General features: G+C 36.1%; 1 protein-coding gene across 2 annotated transcripts in view; it reads left to right on the forward strand.

Moving 5' to 3' along the window:
- Positions 1–18250, forward strand: part of GPBP1 (GC-rich promoter binding protein 1) — a 35580-nt gene extending 17330 nt beyond the window's left edge. The window contains exons 4-13 of one of the 2 annotated variants that reach the window (XM_034440928.3): positions 3874–3990; positions 4955–5078; positions 5703–5926; positions 6689–6755; positions 7657–7844; positions 11602–11739; positions 11885–12043; positions 13854–14020; positions 15814–15916; positions 17388–18250. In XM_034440928.3, the coding sequence (XP_034296819.1) occupies positions 3928–3990; positions 4955–5078; positions 5703–5926; positions 6689–6755; positions 7657–7844; positions 11602–11739; positions 11885–12043; positions 13854–14020; positions 15814–15916; positions 17388–17543 (1389 nt within the window). In that variant the 5' untranslated portion in view covers positions 3874–3927 and the 3' untranslated portion in view covers positions 17544–18250. The remainder of the gene's footprint in view (positions 1–3873; positions 3991–4954; positions 5079–5702; positions 5927–6688; positions 6756–7656; positions 7845–11601; positions 11740–11884; positions 12044–13853; positions 14021–15813; positions 15917–17387) is intronic. The other variant, XM_060690687.2, reaches the window with a different exon arrangement.
- The last annotated feature ends 1325 nt before the right edge of the window (positions 18251–19575 follow it).

The raw sequence follows: 19575 nt of genomic DNA on the forward strand, positions 1-19575 counted from the left end.
AAGTTCTCTCAATGTAGCAAAGGAGCCGTGCCAAGGATTGTTGAGGCTGGAGCGGTCTGAGCAGCTCCAGGCTCTTATCTGCTGCAGTGGAAAGCAGCCGCTAGACAGCTGATGGGCACAGCGCGCCCAAAAACCCCCCAAATCTCTGTGCGATGTCTCTCCGGTAGGGGGGGGGGCGCCAAGGTGGGCAACCGCCTCAGCTCTAATCCGTTGTCACGGAGAGTCTCCCAAATCCAGTATAGATGGAAGAGTCCAGAATAAAGGAAAAAAAGGAAAAAAACATTTAAATTCCAGGGAATTCCTGAAGAGCAAATGTAAGCTCAGTGCAAAGGCTCAATGGAGCTGAGAAAATAAGGTCCATAAGCTGAGACTGAGTTGAAAAACTGAGGAATGTTACCAGGGAGGCGTGTCCTCAGAAATTCAACTCAGTCCATAGAGCTACGAGCCTAGAACAACCCATCCTGGACTCTCCTGTTGATACTATGGAGAATATAGTATTTATATTCCAGTGGTAGTTAGAATGTCTCCACATTCAATTCTAGCTTCTATATCTTTAGAAAAATAATTGTTTATTTTGCTCTTCATAACCATATAGATCAAAGGGTTGGCCTTTGATTAATGCACTGGTAGCTATATTGCAATAAATTAATACAGTCATTGCAAATACAACATTTGATTTAATTAAATTTTAAATTAACTGCTGTTAATAGTCACTTATATGTGATAAAGTGTTTTTACCTCTGAGTCAAAATACATCTTGGTAGCATCTTTTGAAGGAACTCTTAAGAGAAGTGTGTGAGAATTTTTGTACCAATATGTATGTTAAGATTGATAATAAATATGGGGAGAAACTAGAGTTGGCTTTATGGTGCATGGTTGAAAGAGTTTGGTGTGTTTAACCTGGTTAAGATAAATTTAATGGAATGTACAAGGTAATGCTTTTAAAAAGTCTTGGGCATAATATGGACAATAACAAAAAAGCAAAAGCAAAATAATCAGTTATATAGTTTTCTATATTCCCATATTTAACCTCAGAAACTTTTTGCTAGTCACAGGAAACCATATCAGAAAATATTGGAAGAAACTTAATCTAAATTATCTTTAAAAAATGGGAAATAATAATGAAAATAATGTATGTTTTGCCAAAGACACAATATTATAAAAATTAAATTACTATTTGGCTCTGTTTTAAAACAGGTTGCCTCTGTAAGAAATATATGAGTTAGTAATGTTGGGAGTGTTGATTTAAATTCATCCACTGAAGCTAACGTATCTGATAGACTAGATAATACTACCTTTCTCCACTACGTGAGAATTTTTTAAAAAAACTTTCTCCAAGTCTTTTTAGAAGATGTTTTCTAGATATCCCACCAGCTAACAGAATAATAACAAGAAGGAGATCTCTTTTGTAAAACATTTTCATGGCACCAACATTATTACCTTTTTGGTTCCAAGTGAAGCTGTTTTGCTTGGCAGAATCCCCCCTCCTCCTTGCAAGTAAAGAAAAATAACTTATCTAATGCAAACATTTTTTATTAATTTATAATATAAAATATAAAAATACAAAAACAATACGAAAAATAGGGGAAGGAAAAGTGTAGAAAAAGGGAAAAAGAAAGAAAAGGAGTGGACTTCCAAATGGCTAAATTGACTGCTTTGATAAACGAAAAAAAACAAAATTACTTTTGTTTGTACTTGGAAACTGCTTCTGGACTTTGTGCTTGAGGTGGAAAAAATGAAACTTTGATTTTGGGTTTTACTGATTAGATAGATTTATTGTTATAGAAATAGCTAGTTTATTCTATTATGTGAAAGTAAAAAGTTGAGGTTCAGTGTTACTATCTTATTCTACTGCACCAAATGGAGTTGGAAGCCAACACATTATCTAAAACCTAAGCTAATTTATATGAAGACCCTGGATTCAGAAGTAATAGTTTACAGGGAGCCATTTTAAAAAATAAAATAAATGGATGTAAAACTTTTTGCCATATATGACTTCTTTAATAAATATGATTATATTGCTGCTATGATGGGGGTGGGGATTATGGTTTTTATATTGTGAGTTTTTGATGTAAGCTACCCAGAGTGACCTATGTGTGAGTTGGGCAGTCATATAAATTTGTTTAATATATAAAAATCAAATAAAATTTTCTTTTTCAATATGTGGAATCCAAATCAACCTGATGTAAGAAATCTGCGTATGCTAGTGGTTTTGAACATTGAGCATTCCTGCAGTTTCTGTTCATTGTTCTTGGTAAACATTTGCTTCATTTTTTTCTTTTTTCAGAGCTTTTTAAAGTGCTTTGTGAGAAATCTCTTTTTTGCTAAGAGTTGCCCCTTCATGGATGGAGTCATGCCCCCTAGGGCTAACCAAACTATTCTGTGCATGGAGAAAAGAACATCTTTTTGTTCACACATAGAAAAGCAGAAGTGATCTGGCATTGAAGAGAATTCCTCTCTTTCACCATGCTCAGGTCACTGAATCTTGAGGGGGAGTTTGCTTGGCAGAATCCCCCCTCCTCGTAAGGAAAGAAAAATCACTTAATTCCAAATCATTGCACCTTTAGATATTACAAAGGTTGCAAGAGAAGATGAAAACTGATTTGGTACTGGCCGCAAATTTTTATTTATTTCATGGTTATTTCTGAACATTGCTAAATTATTAACAAAGCTGGTTGTCAAAACATTGGCTCTTACGTTTTTGTGTGGAATTATGAATAGGATTGATGTATTTTGACAGCTTTGGAGATCATTCCATTAGTTTCCCCTAACCTAATGTTAGAAATTCAGCACATGGTTGGAAAGAAAGCTATTCCGTGTTCCCTAGCTTGGGAGCAACATATACTTAGTTGGGGAGTTGGCATGTCAACCAATTAGGAAGTGCTAAGAAATTTGCTTAGGTCCCAATCAGAAAGGGAAAGAAGGAATAGGGCAAGAACACAGAAAAAACCAAACATGGCTCCAACTTTCTTCTAGTTCAGAAGTTGCAGTTTGTTTTGCCTTTCTGTTTATGTTCAGCCAGCAAAGAGCTGAAAGAAATAACATGCTTTTGCCAATTGTTAGAGCAAGGAGAAAATGTGTTCCCATTTTGCAGCTTGGTTGGCTTGTAAACAAAACTGTCAAGCTGGGGTTATGAAACAAATTATATACATTATCTTTAGTAGAATTTTATCTGTCTATCCAATATCCTGCTTTGCAATTTCTCTGTTCATTTTTTAAAAATTACTTAACGATATTTTATAAAAGCTGCAATATTCCAGCTTTGTTGGAAAATATTCTTGAGGCGGGGGAATCTCTTTCACGGTTGCCATAGGTGTGTGTCAAATGAAGAACCAGTGCTGAAACAATAAAAATAGATCTGTATTGCATCACTGCTTGATGTTTCATGTCACTTTTTTATGTCAGTGTTATTCTTGTGTATATTTCAATAAGCAGAAGAGGGCATCGTAATATAAATACTGGCAGTTTTCTATAGCAGAAAGAAGGGAAGGAATGAAAGAGGGAGGGAGGGAAGAAAAAAGAAGAAAAGAAGAAAAGTAGTTTGCTAAAAAGAGTGCTGCAGAAAAAAAATATTGTGAATCTGATTGGATCTATTTTGTATTTGTTGTGTATGCCTATGAAACTATTCTTACAGAAAACCTGGATAAAATTCTGGGCAGAATAAGAGATACCGGTAAATGTTTTTTAGAAAAGCATTTGACTGAAGGCTTTTTTCTTCGACAAATATTTGCTAGACTAGTTTTCTTAAATTAGATCTGCATATTATGTATTTGTGTTATTTAGTTGTATTTCTCGTTTTTTTTTTAAAGTTAAATTAATTGTCCCAGGATTAAAGTATGTCATACTTAAAAACGTATGACATTTGTTTGACAGGTATTGTCATGAGGTGTTGAAGCCTTATTTCACTGATTGGAAGACTGGACCTAAATGGCGCAGCATGACTTTGCTCCAGCCTGGCTTAATTTTCCTACTCCACCACCATCATCAAAGGTTATTTGTGCTATTTATTAAATTAACTAATGTAGGAATTTTTTTCTTTCCCTTTCTTTTGTTTACCTTGTAATGGTAGGTGCTACAGCCATCCAGAATAGGTTTTCAAGGAAGTACTAAGGGGCTGGGTAAAGAAGGAATTTTTAACCCAGATGTTTTGTGCAATGTGGGAATTCTGCCCATTGTAATTTTTTTAAAAAGTCCCCTAAGGTAAACAGCATAAAAACTGCAATTAAAATGTTTTGGTGTTTTTTCAAATATTTATCCTTACTTTTTTCTATTAAATTTCACTGAGTATGGAGAAATACAAGAAACAAGATGGAAATAAGTTGAAAAACAATTTACATTGTACTTTGATTTTTAATTTTATGAATGCAGTTTATTTTTTGAAGTAAAATTCTGTCATGATTTTATTAACAAAATAGAATACATGTGTACTTCCATTCCAAGTATCAAGTTTTTCCCACCTCAAAATAGCCGGGAGATTTACAACTTGAAACGTAATAAATCAATAAAACTAGCAGCAACTTTCTTTGATTGCAGTATCGAGATTAATAGAACGCTAGCTCCACCATGTGCTGAAAAGGTAGACTGTATGTAGTATCAACATTTTTAGAAAATTTGAATAATTTCACATCCTTGACTATCTAAACATCCTACAACGGATTTAAGCAGAAAAATCTACGAAGAATAATGAATGAGTTAGTTTTCTGTATAGGTTTCGATGTGCATGCTCATAACACTAGAAGACGACCAAGTCCCTTTCAGCTTGGTTATTCTGTTATTCTGAACAGAATATTTGAATGGATGTAGTATATATAGTATAGCTTACCTTTCTTCTTTAATGTGAGAATATTTAAAGTAGTTGAGTACTGAAAGAAGATTATAGCAAATTTACATAATAGTGTGTTGATTAATTTGTGCTTGTGATACAAACAGAAAATAATGTTTGTTTCATCTTTAGTCATCACTGAATTTTGAGAAACATTCCAGCACCTTTTCTTGGACAGAAAATCGTTATGAAGCTAATCGTAGACGGCATAACTCTTCTGATGGATTGGATCCTAGTTGTGGCCATTCAAATGGAGGTTTGTTTGTAATTTTTTTGTCTTTGAATAAGGCATTAAAGTGTTTAATTATTTATATAGAATCATGATTTAAATAGATTTACTTTGTAAATCATATATTTTCAATTACAGCGAGATTATGTAGGTTCTGAAAAATTTGGTATATAAGTTTTGTTGGGTTTTTTTGCTTTAATTTATATGCCGCCCTTCTCCGGAGATTCAGGGTGGTTTACAATGCGTTAAGCAACAGCCTTCATACTTTTGTATATTTATACAAAGTCAGCTTATTGCCCCCACAATCTGGGTCCTCATTTTACCTACCTTTGAAAGGATGGAAGGCTGAGTCAACCTTGAGCCTGGGGAGATTTGAACTTGCAGTCATTGCAAGCAGCAGATGTTAATAACAGTGCTTTAGTCCACTGTACTACAGGCTCTTAATTTATAGATAGAATGAATAAAAAATATTGTTAGCATAGTTCTGAGTCCTCTGCAACACCTTAAAACCAATAGATACATTATGCTTATTATATTAGAGTTGTATAAATGTTTTTACTATTTCCTGCTCCTTTCTGGAAACTTACATGTTATTGGATATGTGCAACATGGCATGTAATTTTGATATTAATCTTTTAAATCTTATTCAAGGGCATTCAGGAAGAAAAGAAAGAAATGGTTGGCGTTCACAAGGCAGAAATGGAACAGAAAACTCAAACTATAGAGCAGGATATCATAATGGAGGTTCACGTGCTCGCACCAGGAGCTTTCAGTCTGGAAAAAGCCAAGGCTCACAGGAAAACAAAGCATCTGAATGTGAGACTCTGAAAAAGACACGCAAGGAAGAACCCAAACAATTTGAAGCTGAAGATTTTGTAAGTTTATCATAGTGCATTCAGGTACTTGCAGAAGGAAACTATTCAGAACATTTCATGAAATTACTTTTGGTTTTTGATATTGGGAAGATATTATAGGTATTTTGTCATTGACTTATGACAGGTTGCTTAGTGACCATTCAAATTTATGACAGACTCTCCAAAAGCTGCTTACAACCTGGTTCCAAAGTTAAGGTGCAGTAGCGCCTCCATAGTCATTCACTCTTATGACTGACTGTAGGGATGCTACAGTGCTCAAACGTGCAAGTCCAGAAACACCCTACTTTCCTTCCTCGTTTTTTTTTTTGTTTTTGTTTTTGCAGAAAACTGTTCTTGATGTAGCTGCCTTTCCTTAAATACAAGGTGTCTTCATTTTAAGAGAATTCCAGAAATAGTCTTGGAAGTTGTGTCTTGTTATCCAACCTCATTCTATTTCAAGGAAATACTCTCTAATGGTAGCCATGTTATCACTATTGATACTAGACCAAATGTTATTAAGTTACTAAGTTTAGTGGGGTAAACCCATTCCATCCTCATGTTTGATGTTTATCTTGCAGGCCAATATAAACCATTTAGATTATAGCCTCGCTATGATTACACTTTCCATCTGACTAGTATGGTTAGTTTACCAATTTCACTATCTCCTCTTACTGATTCAGAGTTCTTTGATAATGCTTCTTGCAATACAGAAAATGAGATTTCAATTACAAGACAGTTTCTAATGGAACTTAAACTAATCAAGCTATGGATTTGTTGTTTTAGCCATCCCTGAATCCTGAACATGAGAGGGAACCAAACCAGAACAAATCATTAGCTGAAGGTGTTTGGGGTAAGAACATTAGGATTATTTTATATTATACAAACCGTATTAATTTGATTTTTCAGCAAGTGCCTCTGAAGTAATATTTGTAATTTGTGATTTTGGATTTTAGTGCTGCCTTATGTTTAAAGTAAACATTTCATTGTGTTGGAGTATGTATGTATGTATGTATGTATGTATGTATGTATGTATGTATGTATGTATGTGTCTATCTTTGTATATGTGTGTATGCATATTTACATTTTAGGATTTCCAGGCTTTTTTCTTAGTGCTTGGGAGACCTTGAGAATGTTCTTAGAGGTCCTTAAAGGTTAAACTATTTGGGGCTTATACTTTTTTTGTCTCAATAATTGGTAATTTATATTGCTGATTTTCCACAATAATGGTTTTGGAGGCTTCGTGTTAAAAAAAAAAAGGCAGTATCTATATATGTGGGTCACAAGTTGCCCCCTCCCCAGATTTTTGGTATATCTTGACTTTTCTAATAGTTTTTAATGTGCTATCTATCATTTAGTGTATAGATGCTATTCATACAGAATTAGGCTTATGTGTGTTTGTCCTCCTTTGGCTATTCATGTATTTGCATGCTAAGAGACAAGACTGATACTGAAAATAAATATGTGAGATTTGCAACAAAATGCAGCATTATATCATCACTACCTAGATGTTCATTCTATTCTTCCCTATTTTATTTTGCATTGATTTCAGTTTGTGTTTCAGGGCTGCTCTCCATGCTAATTCTCATTAATGGTTTGGATATTATTATTTTTTCCTTTGAATATTTCTGCACACATTGGTTTCCAAGATTGTTGAGATCTTCCTCTTTGTTTCTGAGTAATCATTTTGGTTCCTGATCTGTTGGGACTCAATAATTGGAGGAGAATGACGTATATTTTTTGTGTCTTTGTAGAATACCCTCTAAATCCTAAATCTAGATCTCCACGAATGCTGATTATTAAAAAAGGCAATACAAAAGATTTGCAGATATCTGGATTCCCTGTGGGAGGAAATATTCATTCATCACAATTGGTTGGGAATGGAACTGGCCTGAATGTCTATAAAGGTTTAGTTCCTAAACCTATTATTCCACCAGCAAAGGTAAGATTTGAAAATATCGTACTTACTGAAAATAAAAAGCAGATAAAACTACAGCTTTTCCACCTTTTTAAACTAGAGCTGCCAATTCTATTACAGAAAAGAGGGGGTCATTCTCATATCTGTGGAAATCATCTCACTTGCATGAACAGCAAAGAAGGGAAAGGGGCAGAATGGTAATGGAGTAGAGAAAAAGTGATTTTGCTAGAAAGGAAAAGTGGAGAATAAATCTGGATGGAAAAAATAGCAGATAGACGAGAGAGAGAGAGGCCCTACTTAAATATTGCAAAATGCGTTTAGTTCACCAGACAAATGTCCCCTGTGCTCCCATGCGATGGTTAATTGTGATGCTAAGCTTCAAAGGCATCTATACTTTTCCATCTGTATGGTTAGTTCTTGGCTTATCACCATAATTGAGCCCACAATTTCGGTCATAAGTCTTTTTTTTTTTAAATATAATTCCATCTTCAATTAAACGGTGTTGTTCCGGTACAGATATCTTTGTAAAATGATAATCAAGATTTACAACAATATTCATTACATTAACATTAATTCTATAATATTAAAATGATATTAAACATAATAATCATAATACTTTCTTCTCTCTCTTAACATATCTTCTTTATTTCATTAATCTTTTGTTTCCCTGTTTCTAACTTCCATTTTTATTATCTAACCATTGATAAAATAAGTCCCATATCATATAATATTCAGTTTGTTCTTTCTCCTTAATTGTTAGTATTAAGTCTATTCATTTCTGCACATTCTTATATTTTCCTGATCACATTCTCATCTGTTGAGATCTTTTCCAATTTTGTGCAAATACAATCCTAGTTGCAGTTAATATATGGATAATTAAATATGCATTCCCCTTACTATATTTTTTGGGTAAAATCCCCAACAAGAATATTTCTGGCTTTAAATCAATATGCTGCTTTATCATTTTTTCCAGCCATGTATGTATTTTTGTCCAATATTTTTTTGCTTTTGAGCATGTCCACCCTCTTCTTCTTCTTGTGCCATATCCGTCATTGGACATTGGTGATAAGTTGGCAATTCTATTTTTGTCAACAGCCGCATGAAAAAGTGCTCCTGAGTTTTGTCCAAACCAGTCCCTTAGGTTTTGAAGCCATGATCATCTTCTTCTGCCTGGACCTCGTTTGCCTTTAATCTTTCCCTAGTGGATTAAATGAAGGATGCCGTATTTTTCTGGGTGTCACATCACATGTCCAAAATATTCTAACTTTTGCTCTTTTATAGTTTTGATTATTTCCTTTTGCTTTCCCAGGCGGCTTATCACCACCTCATTTGTGATTTTGTTAACCCAGTTTATATGTAACAGCTGTCTATAAATCCACATTTCAAATGCTTCTAATTTCTTCAAGTGGTTTTCTGTCAGAGACCAACTTTCCAGTCCGTAGAGCAGGATAGAAAAGATGTAACATCTGACAAGCCTGATTTTCAGTCTTAGGCTTATGTCGTGACTGCAGAACACCTTTTTCATTTTGAAGAATGCTGTTTGAGCTTTCTCTGTCCTTGTTTTTACTTCACTGATCAATGTCCCAGCTTTCATGTAAATTAAAACCAACGTATGTGATCTTTTCAACTTTTTCTAGTGGTATTCCTTTGGAATTTATCAGTGGTAAATTAATGCTGATGACCATGATCTTGGTTTTTGAGGATGTCCACCACATATGATATTATGACCCAGGTATCTGGTGGCACTTCCAGCACTTAGCTGACTTACCTTTAAACATCTTTGCCAACCTCGCTGGTGCAAAATGCCATCTATAAAACATCTTATACAAATTTTCTGTGTATGCAGTTGACATTGTTAATTTATAGTTCCTATAAATTGTTCCTATAAATAGAGTTAGATAAATGGTTTCTGCCATTTATCTAACTATTGTATAGTCAAAGTTTTTTGCCCATACTATCATTGTCTCCTTCACTTGTTCACTTTCCAATTTAATACGCAATAAGTAGCTGTATGTTTTCTTCATCAATTTTCCTTCTGCCCCTGTTAATATCTTATCTAATTCTGTTAATTCTTTATAGAATTTGTTTAACATCTTTCTCATATCCAGAATGTATCTGCACTTGTGAGTACCATGCCATATCAATCCCTTGATCGCTCAGTTCTTGTTTAGTTTTGAGTTCCCCCTTTTCATTCAAGATACCTTTATATCTAACAATATTTTTCATGTTAATAACATTTGGGTGAATCAGTGCTTCCAGTGTGGAAAGCCAAATTGGTATCCTCAAATAATGTTGTTCTCTAGTTTTTCCCCACACTAACAATAATGCATTCCTAATGTAATGTTTTTGGAAGTAACCATGTATTTTATTTTTCCCATACTACAAGAAGCCCAATTACAAATCGTGCCCTCCAAAGTCAATAGTCTTGTATTCCTCAATAAAATCCATTCTTTCACCCATATAAGTACCAAGTTAGTCAATATTATATTTGAGATCCCCAGTTCGGTTTCCTAGTTTCCAAGTCTTTCACTCTTTTAAAAAGTTTTCTTAACATTCTTTCTTCCGGTTTTAAAAATGGCTCTCAGGCTTGCTCGCCGCTTTTCTTGAGAGGTTGAAGGAAAACAATTCCACCTTCTCCTTTAGGGTCCCACTTTCACCCAGGCTAGTTTCCAGGGGGCTCGTTTCTCAGTAGAAGTCAGAAATTAAGATGTCTCTCACCCAGGTCGTTCACACTGTTCCTCAGTCTTCCGCGCTTTATCGGTGGCTGTCAAGGCTTCGGTCAGGCACGCAATGGCTGTCCTTCCTGCCAGATTGAGAGCCTTCTCCAGATCAATCAGGGACATTGTGCGCTCCCTGAGATCGGCAATGTGTGCTGTCTTACTTCATCACCCCTCCGAGGTGATTTAGGTCCATCAGAACCTCCTTGCAGTTCGAATTTCAGCGAGATCCCACGGAGGCCCATGGAGATGCGTTGTATCACTGCAATGTCATCCCCGCCCTCCTTGGTCATAAGTCTTGATAGTCATAAAGCAGGTCATGATGTGACACAGACCCAATTTTATGTTCTATTTTGAGGCAGTTGTTAAGCAAATGTGACAGTTGTTAAGTGAACCCACTGTTTTTGTGAGAAAATGGAAGTAAAGGCCAATTTGTGGGAACAATTTGTGGGAACAATTTGAATCGCAGTCCCATGTTTGTGGGGCATCGCAAATAGCTATAAATGTGGGTCAATAACTGAGTGCCCAAAATGCAGTCATGTGGGGGAAAGGTGAATGTTGTAACTTCAAATCTGGATCATAGATCCCATTTTCGGGGTCTGTTGTAACTTCAAACGTTTGCTAGGCAGCTAGACATAAGTTGACAATCATCTGTAGCCATTTCTACTTTTGCCCATCCAGTGAATGTAAGAAGACATACATACTTCACAAGCAGTGGAGGTGGGCTTGGGGGATACTTTTCTATTGGAAAGTACAGTAAAGCCTGAAAAGTGGATATTTTAGGGACTTTTCTTCCATTTTTTATCTTCCTTTGTAACAGTACCGTAATATGAAATTGTATGTATTTATCTTAATTTTACTCATTTGTGGACATTACGGGGATGTCTACAATTCATTGTTGGCTCTTCCTTTTAGTATAGGGACTTCTCTCGTCTTTACTATTTTAAAATACCAATATATTATGTTGTTAAGGAAAATAAATGTAAAGAACGAGTTATTGTTGGACACTTTAAGTTGTTTATCAACCTGAGTACAAAAATATTCTACTATTTTGATATGTTTAGATCACACAGTGGAAAAGCCAAACAAAAGAGAACAAAACTGGGCCTTCATTTCCTCATGACTCTGCATATGGTAGTGGAAATTTTAGTGCTTTAAAACCTACTGCCAAGCCTATTGGATCACAAAAGTCAGTGAAAGAGGTACTTTTTTTTGTCAAAATATGTCTCTATGACAATTTTGAAAAATTAAATGGAAGATCTGAAACAATCTATGCTACCTAAAATGCTGTTGATTAAACAAGAACAAGAACTTTTTTCCACTCATTACATTTCTTCTTCTCTTTAGTGTAATCGTTCAAATTCCTTATCTCCAGTTGATAAACTTGGCCAGCCTCGTTTAACCAAATTAACACGAACACGCACTGATAAGAAGAGTGAATTTTTGAAGATGTTAAAACGGGATCCAGTGGAAGAACATGATGAAAACTGTGTTGAGCAAGAGAAGGTACAGCAAGTTGTGCAGGGAATAATCTGCCTGTTTATCAATTACTTAATTTTCGGTCACCGCTAAGGAATTTAGGTGCCTAACAGTGTTTATTACGTGATAAGCATTTATTGCTTTTTCACATAATAAAATGTTAAACCAGAATACAAACCAAAGAGAATAACATCTATAATAATTAAAAAAAAAACAGTTAAATGTTAGGGAATAAAAAGATAATGTGTGCATAATATCAGTAGTTAATATAAAACTTTATAGTTATAGTCCTTTGCATAACTTTGTGTAGTGAGCCCAGTTGAACTTGGAGAGACTTCTGAATAAATATGCGTAGCATGTTATTTAGGATTTGTATCATAATGGGTATGTTAAATAGCAGCATATATGTGATTTTACTAAATCGGTTAATCTAGCCTTTAGCTCAGGGACCCTTGAACTTTTTAAGGTATAGTTTTGACAGCACATTGTGAGTATTCATAAGGGTTGGGAAAACAAGCAGCAGTACTGCTTAGTTTTGTCCTTTTTTCTGTGCTGATAAACATACTTCTAAGAAAGCTTATGTGTTCAGAGTTATTTTGTACATAAAAAACAATGAAAAATGTAAAGAACTAAAGAGAAACAAATGGAAAAATAAAAGCAAATAGGTTAGCACATGTGCTTGCTATGTTGCTGATCCTACATCATACTTTTGCGATACTGTAGAGTTTTTTTTCTTTTAAGGAGGCTCCACTTGCTTATGCATTTTATGGAGTTTCCTTAAAAAATAGAAGGTCCTTAAAAAAAACTCTTCAGTATCACCAGAATTGAACCTGTTGCAAAATAGGAGGAGCTTGCCAGGAGGCTGACTGTAAGAAACTGATCCTTTCGAGGCCTAGTTGCTTCCCTTAGCAGCTGAGAAAACAGAAAAGTAAGTTGTGTACTGCTGTGCCCTAAGCACGCTTGAGTCCTGCAAGTCCTTGGATGGGATGTCCTCTTCCTTGCCAGAGTTTGCAAACTCTGTGTGCTCTGCTTTCCCCTTCCTTGCCAGAATTTCCAAACTCTGTTTGCCCTGATCTCCCTTTGCTTGCTGGGTGGGAAAGGAAGCTGAAGGACTGTAGGGACCCCAGTGCGAAGCGGAGCACACAATGCCTTAGCATGGGGGTAACATTGGGAGGACTGAGACAGGCAAGCATGGGCCTGTCCAGGCTTCTCAGGGCCTCCCCCACCACCGAATCACCCTGTGCTTCATGTAATGACTTCTATTTGTTTAACGTTTACAACAGGAAGAGCATGGAATGGGGTCATTATGTGCAGCTATTTCACTTAACTGTTGCGACATGCAACCATAATGGGCAGGTTCCATTACATTCGTTTTATAAGGACTACCTGTAACCTAGTTTTTGGATATATCTGTAAAAACAGTTAAAACAATTAGGAACTACTTTGCTATACATTCAGTATTGGGATTATTGAGCAGAAAGCTCTTTGTAGAGATAGGTTACATTCACCTGTAAAGTGGGGAAGGTGCTTTTGACCTGGTATGCGTCTGATTCATTAATGTTTATTGAACACATAAATCCTGGGACTGCAATTGTGCAAGACCACAAAAAAGCCCAGTTTATTTAAAATGATGCTGTTAGGCACAACAAGGACAAGTATGTTGGGTCTAAAGCACTTTCCCATGTCCATTTCAAATATCTGCACATTCCTGGGGACAAAGTTTAGCCTTTCCTAATTTTGGCATTTTCCAAATGTATTAACTTGTCTACAACTTACTGTTTGTAAATCTTTTTTTTTTCTTTTTGGAATTTACTCAGATATGTGACTTCTTTAACAGGATGATGATGATGATGATGATGAATTTAATTTACATAACAGCAACAGTGGCCACCAAGGGAGGGACGTAAACAGGAATTTTGAAAATGAGAGTCCTCAGCAAATGATCCAGTCTTCAGCATTTCCACAGACTGATGTCCTTTCGAGTTCACTTGAGGCAGAACATCGGTAAGTATTTTTTATTAAAATAATTTTATTCGTTAACAGAAGAAAAAGCTATATGTGGACCATTTATTAGAACAATTTATCTTTAAGTTGTTATTTTAGTTGGTTATTTCATTTTTTAAAAACAATTCAAGATAAACAAATTATATGATCAAAATGGGAGCAGGAATCTGAGCATAATGTAATTCTTCATAAAATAATTTATGAAATATTTTAAAGAACTAAATCCCTGATGTGCAGTTCAATTTACTGATGGACTGCTCTGCTCTGTTCAGAGGTGCATTTTCAAGGGGCAACAACAGGTCTTTGTTTTTCTTTGAAAATATTTTGCCTTTCATCCAAGAAGCTTCTTCAGCTCTGACTGAATGATGGAGAATGGAAGGATTTAAATTCCTTGCAGACAGCTGGTCATTTGCATTCTTTTAGAGAGTTGAGGCCATTTGGAGGTTTATCTGTGTCCTCGGGGTCACCTGAGTAATGCAAACGGGTGTGGAACAGGGGTGAAATGCTCCCGGTTCAGACCAGATCACCCGATCCGGTAGCGATGGCAGCGGGTGGTTCGGAGAACTGATAGCAAAAATCCCTGCGCACCCCCCCTCCCCACCATGCCCAGCTGAGCTGCACGATCATCAGAGGCTTTTTTTTTTTACCTTTTAAAAGCATTTTTTCTACAACTTTCTGCCGAAAAAATGCTTTTAAAAGTGAAAAACAAAGCCTCTGATGATCGCGCGGCTCAGCTGGGATCATCAGAGGCTTTTCAAAGCATTTTTTTCTGCAACCTCTTCCACCAAAGAGGTGGTTAAAAAAATGCTTTAAAAGTCTCTCTGACGATCCCAGCTGAGTTGCCTGATCCGCAGAGAAACTTTTCAAAGCATTTTTTTAAAAGCCTATCTGACGATCAGGCAACTCAGCTGGGATCGTCAGAGAGACTTTTACAGCATTTTTTTCTGCAACCTCTTCAGAGGAAGAGGTGGTTTAAAAAATGCTTTGAAAAGGCTCTGACGATCCCAGCTGTGTTGCCTGATCGGCAGAGACTTTTCAAAGCATTTTTTTGCATTTGCAGAAAAAATGCTTTGAAAAGTAAAAAAAAAAAAAAAAAAAAAAAAAGTTGGCCACGCCCACCCAATCACATTACGCCCCCCCCCCACCAAGCCACACCCACAGAACCAGTAGTAACAAATTTTGCATTTCACCCCTGGTATGGAGCCTTCTTGGAACTGCTGAAATTGTTGAAAACTGGAGATAGTTGATGTATCCCTTGCCCCTTCCATTTCCCACCATCCAGTCACTGCTGAAGAAGCTTCTTGGATGAGATATGAAACGTCTTCAAAGAAAAAACGAAGTCCAATTGCCTCTTGAAAAAGCACCTTTGGGGCAACCATGATCTGGATGACTGAGAATCTCCATAGATGGACTGCTCTGTAGAAATACAGCAGGAGTAGGAGAGGTTTCCTGCCTTCTGTAATCTGACTTTGAAAAAAACTATGGTGAAATGGTTATAAAAGTGTAAATATTTCTGAACTTTGTATTTAACATGAGGGGGAAAATATCAAGCCAGAAAGGGAGATGCACTTTTTCTACAGGTTCATGAATTTCTAAGGATTTTTTCCAAGTAGAAAAGTCTTGCAAATAAAAGTTGTAAATGTCCCTCTTTCAGGTAACTAAATTGTCTCTGAGGATCATTGTGGCATCTATATTGGCTTCATGTGCCTATGTATATGCCACTTTGAGCTTCTTACTAAAAGGCAGGATATAAATCTAATGAAAAATATTGACCCTTCTCCCTTTTTTAAAAGGTTGTTAAAAGAAATGGGTTGGCAGGAAGACAGTGAAAATGATGATACTTGTGCTCCACTAACTGAAGATGAAATGAGAGAATTTCAGATCATTAGTGAACAGGTAAGATAAATTAGCACAAAATGTGTTCAGAGTGAAATGTTTTATAGAGCAAAGTATAGATCAGGATACCTATTTAATATTTCCTAAACAAATTTCTGTATCCTATTGTTGGTGTAATATTTGAAGATTTCAAAAGCCAATGAAGTCTAATCTATTTAATTTTCCACATTTCATTGTGAAATTCTGGAAGAGTTTACCCACGTGCTGGATTATATTTTGGCAGCACATGCGCAAGCAGAAAATCCCCCCGTGAGAAAGCTGTTGACTTGCCCTTTCTTTGAAATAAACCAGGATTCTAGAACTCATTCTGCTTATGTCTTGGTATGTGGATCAGGATAACTAATTTTAAATAAATTCTAGTTAATTGCTAAATAAACCAATTTCAGACCATGAGGAAGAGAGATGGAAAAACAAAGTTTCGTATTACAGCAAATCAGTAATCAACAATATTTTAATTCCCCGAGGATTCCCCCTGAAATGCATAGAAGTCTTAATAGAAGAGTTAAATGGGTTTTCGAGATGCAAAGTAATTTTTTAAGTGTTCACAATCCTTTTACAATCCTTTTACAAATACAATCATTGTTCTGATATGCAAAATAGTAGTTGAGCCTCTCAACTATTCAATATGGTGGTTAATAATCCATTTTTTCTTACTGCAATTCTTCATTTTTTTTCAACTTTTGTAGCAGTTAACTGACCCACTAGGTTTTCTCTAGTACCTGTCACGTGTTAATAATATCAATGGAGGTTATTGTGTTTGTGATGATAAACATAGAAATGAAAATGAAAATCCATCTAAGTTTTACTGCCACATTGCAGGTTCAAAACAAGCTTGCATAGCTGCCTGTCCTCCAACATAACCAAGTCTTTTTACCTATAGGTTGTTCATTTAATGATGATTCATTTATCAACCACAATAAAATGTTCATTAAATTGGGTCTGGTCCCATGTTTATGACTTCACTGACTTACAACAGAAAAATCAGTCCCAATTGTAGTCTTAAGTCGAGGACTACTTGTACTCTAATGGGAGTAGATTACCATCTACTCCCATTTTTCTCATATCTGGTCTGATTGGGATTCAGTCAGAACTTACATCTACTCTTGTGAGTTTTGGTTCATTAAACTTGAGGTTGCCCATATGTATTTCAACTCTTCCTCTTCCTATACAACTGGAAGAAGATTAGTGATTATCATTCCTTACTTGAAGGAGTTTTTTTTCCAATTTTATACACTAGAAGGTTATTTTAATTATTATTTTCAGCTCTTAAGTGAAAAAATTCTCCCTAAATCCTGGTTTACTGTGCAATAATCAACCAAAAGAGCCACAGATTAAATTAAAATCCGAAACTGTGTTCTGCACTATTAAAAATAAACAAAGCTATGTTTTGTTGACAAGTATAAAATCCAAAAAGTCAAGAAAGATCCTTTGTCATTTTAAGACTTCTAATTCTGTTTGTTTTCTGTTTCAGTTGCAAAAAAATGGCCTCAGAAAAAATTGCATTCTAAAAAATGGTCTCATCTGTGACTTCAAATTCAATCCCTGGAAAAACAGCACTTTCAAAGCAATGCTTGAGAATGAAGATACAGAGACAAGCAGCAGTGACACATCAGATGATGATGCGTGAAGAGTTGAAGATTTGTACTGCATCTCATGAAATTTAAGAAATGTTGAAAAAGGAGAACCATACTCTTATGGTAGTGATATGCATCAGTAGAAGGAGGATCTTTGGGACTCCTCATGAAGGAACCTAAGATTGTTATGCTAATGAGCTGTGTTGAACCTGATTTTTAATTTCTTTGTAAATGGATGTTGTAGAAATGAGAACTTTTTTCCACATTGCCTTTCTTCATCACTGCAGCATTTCTCTGACTAGCAATGTGATAATGTAAGAGAATGAGATTTTCTCATTTAATAATAATAAAAAAGATTATGTAATATTTGGCAAAGTTTTGTCTTAAAACTGTGCAGGTGTAAGGGATAAAATGGCAGCTTGACTCAGTATATTGCTCACTGAGGCAGATTTATTTTACAATGGAAATTTTGAGTGTTCACTTTGTGCACAGACAGTATACTGAGAAGCATGTCTGCTAACAAGAGTGCACTAAAACATCTTTTTCCTGAACTATTACAGTTCTACTTCTTGAAACAAAGCAGTAATTCTGTAGCAGTTTATTCTATATAGTAATTATGAAAAGACTTGCTTCAGTTCCCAATTTTATGGAAGTGGTGTAAATCAAAAGCTTTATTGGATTCTGCAAGACCCAGGAATCTGGATCCTACAAAATTGGTTCTGATCCTTGTGGGGAAAATAAATATTATTTTGATAAATTATTCAGATGCAGAAAGTTTATTTCGTGGGCTGGATCTACCCAACATGTACAAAATAAAAACTCTTAGAATCTTGAAACATTCCACTGAATATACTCATCTAAATTGTCCTTTATTCAAGATAATTTTCATTTCAGAATTAATCTTGACTGCTTTGTGTTGTGTACAACATATCAGTTTGTTCTGCATCTAAAATAGAACACTAGCTTCCAGATTAGTTATATTGAAGAGTAAAAATGGATGTAGTATATGCTATAAATTATATATAATACCTAGTTTATGGTTTGCTATCTAGTCTCTGCTTTAAAGTGGAAGACAGTCAGTTTGTAGAAACTATAAAAGTCAAGTTGCCTGTAAACCCTTGCACCATTTAGATTTTTGATAAATGAGTTCTCTGATTCAGCTATGCAAAGGAAAAGTTATGCATAAATCAGCTTTTTTTCTTGAAAGAGCGGTTCTTTTAAGGCAGGGGTCCCCAACCTCCAGGCCGTGACCCATTACTGGGCCTTGGGCTGTTTGGAACCGAGCTGTGGAAGTGGTGGGGATGCATGCACACATACCCACTTGTGTGAGCAGCAAACAAATAGGTGGCTGGTGTGTGTGTGCCCACTGATTGCGCAAATGGAGCTGTGCGCACGTGTGCTTGCCTGCCTCTCATGCGGAACCTCCCCCCGCCCCCCCGGCCTGCCATTCCACAATGCTGGAAAGGTTGCTTTAAGGGATACGTGATGGAATGATGAAGTAGAAGAGACTCTGGATGAGAAATGCAGAATATAGGTAGTTTCGACATATAATTGGGACCAGAATTTCCATTGCTAAGCAAGTTAATTATTAAGTGAGCTGCATCCCATTTTATTACCTTTTTTTGCCACAGTTGCTAAGCGATTCACTGAAGTTGTTAAGTGAAATACGTTAAGTATTTTTCGGACTATAAGATGTACCTTCCCCCCCCGACCCCCCCCAAAAGTGGGTGAAAATGTAGGTGAGTCTTATAGACTCAATATACAGGCATTTTTGGCCTGAACCTTTCGTGCGTTATGTTTTCGCCCTCCCAGGCCCCAGAAGCACTCTGCAGTACTCTGCATGGCCCGTTTTTGGGCTCCCAAGCCCTCCGTGTATCGTGTTTTCGCGTTCCCAGCCCCCAGAAACACTGCAGGCCAAGAACGGGGCCGTTTTTGATGAAAATGGGCCGTACGGAGCACTGCAGAGTGCTTCTGGGGGCCTGGGAGGGTGAAAATCCGATGCATGGAGGCCAAAAACTTATTTTTTTCTTGTTTTCCTCCAGTAAATTTAGATGCGTCTTATAGTCCGGTGCGTCTTATAGCCCG

The sequence above is a fragment of the Pantherophis guttatus genome, chromosome 2 (assembly GCF_059756535.1).
Source record: "Pantherophis guttatus breed Tessera chromosome 2, ASM5975653v1, whole genome shotgun sequence".
In the NCBI taxonomy this organism is placed as follows: domain Eukaryota; kingdom Metazoa; phylum Chordata; class Lepidosauria; order Squamata; family Colubridae; genus Pantherophis; species Pantherophis guttatus.